This window comes from Montipora capricornis, chromosome 2 (assembly GCF_036669925.1).
Source record: "Montipora capricornis isolate CH-2021 chromosome 2, ASM3666992v2, whole genome shotgun sequence".
NCBI lineage: Eukaryota > Metazoa > Cnidaria > Anthozoa > Scleractinia > Acroporidae > Montipora > Montipora capricornis.
Window position 1 is genome coordinate 26993666 of NC_090884.1, and position 4553 is coordinate 26998218.

At 40.4% G+C, this 4553-nt stretch overlaps 1 protein-coding gene across 1 annotated transcript; it reads right to left on the minus strand.

Moving 5' to 3' along the window:
• Window positions 1–299: 299 nt before the first annotated feature.
• On the minus strand, window positions 300–4193 carry LOC138037027 (neuronal pentraxin receptor-like; the record flags this gene model as incomplete). The annotated part of the gene is made up of 3 exons (XM_068883038.1): window positions 300–771; window positions 1296–1527; window positions 4076–4193. Coding segments are annotated over 3 exons (738 nt in total), but the record flags the coding sequence as incomplete, so codon positions are not given.
• Between the last annotated feature and the right edge of the window lie 360 nt (window positions 4194–4553).

Sequence of the window (4553 nt, forward strand, 5' to 3'; positions counted from 1 at the left end):
ACTTTTGGAATTCCAGCAAACTCGTTGAGCATTGCGCTCAAAGACCCGTTCGCGAAGTCAAGATGTTAGCAGTCTGGCCTTCTATCACAGAAGGATTCCCAACCGCAAAGTTCACGAGTTATATGCAATAAAAAATTGTCAAGTACTTGTGAACGAATCCTTTCAAATTTGCAGTAATCCAGATAATTGGGAAACTTTAAGGCTACAATTAGTTCCTACGGAGATTAAAATCTCAAACGCCAATCTTCACCCTTTTTCGATAAATTCGCTTTAAATGTAAAGTAATAATGAAACAGTGATAGCACACGACAAAACATTTAATGAAAAATATCATTAATCATTTAATGATGCTTTCAACAATGCCAGAAAATGCAAACTGAATTTTACACTTCGCAAGCTGATGGGGAGATAACCCTTACATTGCCTCTGATTCCTACTTTGAAATCAGACCATTTCTTAACGTTACCCTGCCCCACATGGCACGATTTCGACATTTCCAAGATTTTACTCGGAGAGAGAACTCTGTTCCAAATATTCAGGCCCGTCAGTTCTCCAAGGAGATGTTGACTTGGGTCAAAGCCGCCACCAAAAGAATCTTGTTCTTGCCCAACAATGAGGATTCCGTTCGTCTTTGTTTTATAACCAGACTTCAACCTAGAACCACGGGCTTCCTCGCTACCATCTTTGTAAACTTTCCAAAATCCATTCGAGCTCTCCCATGTGGTACAAACATGATGCCAGAATCCGTCATCTACAGATACACCGCTATTTCTGCGAAGAAGATAAAACAAATGCAATAGACGTTTACACAGTAAAACATGCAGTTTTCCGTTGCGTGTTGAAAGAAATCTACTTATTTCTTCATTGCTGGATTCGAAATTTGCGTTCTTTTTCAGGCAAGACGCTAAAAGAGTCCTCATTTTATTCTTTTGTTAAAATCCAAATATTCGGTGTGGTGAAATGTACGCTACTCCAGAGTAAATGGAAATGGTCCACTGAGGACCCTGTTCGCAGTATATCCCGATTTAGGTATTGCGACATATACTTTTCTTTTGGTTTACGATAGCTTTTATGCTACCCTGGGTGCAGTAACGATCGGTTTGTTGTTTTGTTTGTTTTCTCTGTCGCAAAATCGCTCCAAAGCCAAGCAAAAAACGAAACAACCTCTGCCTGGCATCCAGGGAACTGGAATGTCGACTTAACTTCAATAAATTCTGTTGTCTGTTATCAAACAATCAACCCGGCCTCTCAATCGTTTCTTAGAATTGCTCGAATTTAAATTGTTTCTTCCTTACACTGCTTTGTCGTTGATGGTAAGATGAATTGATGACATCCTGTCCACCAGGATTTCGTTGAAGTTCCTTGATGAGCTGTAACTCACGACAGTCAGGTCGTTGACTGTCTTTTCAGTGGTACGCACTCGAAAGCAGATCGTAAAAGCGCTGGTTACTGCCAGACCATGATGGATAACGTAATCATCGATTCCAACGTTCGTGAAATAAAGGTCGAATTCCCTCGAAGGCAAACCTGTTGAGACATATAACAGAAAGCATTTTCGCACAGCTTGTATATTCATCCATCCCGACACCACCTACCCACCCCGTTATATTACGACCGCGTTTCTCTTGTATGAAGTACCACAGTACTGTATATCATAAGTTAGATCAACCTTGCATACGGAACCAGCCATCGCAGTACGCGCGGCAGTCAAAACTGTGCTATCCTGTCAATCGTTTTCCCTTGACCGGAAACGGTGTATTAAGTGCGTAAACGACGTTGTTGTCGATCTACCCTGTCGAAAGGACGCCATCAAAGTCAGTTGACAGAAAAGTTGCCACAAAACCTGTTAAATGGTTTTCTGGCCATTTAATTGCGAACAATTGATGCGACGTCGGATAGCACAGTTTTTCCCGCTCGCTGAAGTCTGATAGGCCAATTTAAATTTCAGTAGCTCTCTCCTTATGCACGGAGATAGTCCGAGCGGAACTGAGCCGTCTTACAAACTGTGTAAAAATTCCAGATCATTAGTTATTGCGTTCGAAGTTAGGAGAACAAAATTTCTAATCTTGTGTTTCCTGTGCATAGGGTAAGCCTTAGCAAGTTTTCGTTTTTTGTTCGTCACTCTGCTTTTTCAGCGCTATCTTGAATTACATGATACGTGCATGTGCATCTTGGTTTTGATAAGTCATTTGCGCAAATGACCATCGCTCACTTCGTGACTGATTTGCACCAACACGCTGGCATAGTTTTTGGCAAAGGACATTTTTTAGTACTAATCTCTAAGACAATTTCAACAAATTCCAGATCTTTACGAATTTAGTTTTTGTGGGGTCATCTCTTTACTCCAATTTTCCCATTTTAAGCCACATTCCACAAGGCTCACATAACAAGAGGCTACGGGTAGCCTATACATGTACTTTGTTCGAAGGATATTTAGCCGACTTCCAGTATTTCAGTATGCTTTTTTAAATGTTACAAACATCCATTTTAATTTCCGTAGTCGAAAGTCCACAGTCCACATTCCATGACCCAAATGATAGGGTTAATTGCGATAGTGGATAGATTTACTAGCGGATTTACGAGCAGAAGGAAAATGACAGTTTTACACCTGCCGATGACTTTAATTTCCATTGAGGAAAAATTGAAAGAAAGCGTGTGACGAAGACTTAAATTTCAAGTGCGGAAAAAAATTAGGGCGAGCTAGCTGACCTTTAGATCTGCCTAATACTTCAGTTTGCATTGCGGATAACTTTAATTAAGGAGAGCATAAGAGCTTTGTATCTGCCCAGAAATCAAATTTCAATCGATGGAAAATAAATCTGATAAGATCAAACGTGCCAGCGCAGAGTGTGAAATCTCTACGTTAATCTTAAGTCTTAAGTTCTATTCTTCCTATTCGTCAATCCACATATTTGAAATATGGCTCAAGGATCCGTGATTTACGTTCGGTGAGTGCTTCTCCAAGATTCCGCTGGGCATGATGAAAAGGCTTTTTGAATAGCAGAATGATGGAGCGATCATTGAGCGATCCTTGAACCCAACTAGAAAATGTAATTTCGTCAAGAAGCCTGAAACAAAAACTCAAGCGCTGCAAGATTCGCAACCAGGGGAAAGTAGTCTCTCAATTCCTCGCACTTAAAAAGAGCACCTATAGCAGTCTCAGATGAGCAAATGGTTCCCTAGGAAGTTCTTAGAAGTTAATGTTCAACATGTTTCGCTAAGAGGAGCTAGCAATGTCTCTAAAAGGCCTTTAGCTTAATTTTCGATTAATTTGCTCGTTGGGTGGCCTTGATCTTCTACGGCTACGTGTTGGACTACAGTGACAAGTGGATGGAGTAAGATCGCTAGATTTGTGTGTTTCTGGCAAAGAACGAAACACAACCGCGATAAACAGACATAGAGCCCAAAGTTTACTATATTGTCGCTTGATCAAGTGAGTAACCGTAGAGAGGTAAACTGTTCGGTGCATTGGGTGTCCACGAAAAAAAATTGATTTACCAACAGAAGAAAAAATCTTTACCACCTTCCCGAGACTAATTTCCACTGCGGAAAATTGAAAGAAAGCAGAGCAACTACGCGTGCGACGAAGACTGAAATAAATGTGACCTGACCTTTAGATCTGCCTAAGACTTCAATTTCCATTGCGGAAAAATTAAAGGAGAGCAGAAAAACTTTGTATGTGGCTACGTGCCCAAGACTCAAGTTTCAATCGATGGAAAATAAATCTGATAAAGTCAGGCGTGCAATCTCAGAATGTGAAATCTCTACGTTGATCAGTTCCCCCGGGTGATCTTCTCCAAAATTATGAAAAATGGCTTGAGGGTTCGTGACTAACGTTCGATGAGGATTTCTCGATATGGGCATGGTAAAAAGGCTTTTTGAATAGAAGAGGAAATGATGGAGCGATCCTCGCACCTGAGCTAGAGAATCAATGCGAATGTCATTTCATCAAGAAGCCTGAACAAAAACTCGAACGCTGTGGGGGGTTCGATTCTATCACCTTTTTCGATAACGGTACAATGCTACATGAACTGATCGTAAAAGACAAACCTATAGAGAAGTAATTGCAATTTACCTGGCTGAATTTGACTGCTTCTATTTTTCACGGTCTCAATTTCTTTCCTCAGGTGGTCGATGTCTTGTTGGAGTTGTTTGTTTGCCTTGCACAAGTCGCACTTGTCAATAAGTTTTAGTGATTAGGGTTAAATGCTCAGCTTAGTGATTAGGGCCAAGGACTTCACCCAAAAACCAAGACAAGGGTTGCTTTAAACTAAACGCTGCAAATACGTGTATACTCCTATCACTACCATACGTGCCAATCCCTTACCTGGAATGCAGTGTCTGACACTGACTAATTTTGAATGGTTAGCTTTCATGTAAGGTTAGCCCTTCGTAAGAGCCAAACCTTTTCTGTCCTTCACAAGTAGGGCTACTTTTCAAAATGAAAAAACAGTGATATTCTTTAATCGTTTCTTTGGCAATATAACTTGTATAATACAAGATTCATAAACATTTGTCTCTCAGATTTTCAATTAAACAGAGCAGTATACAAC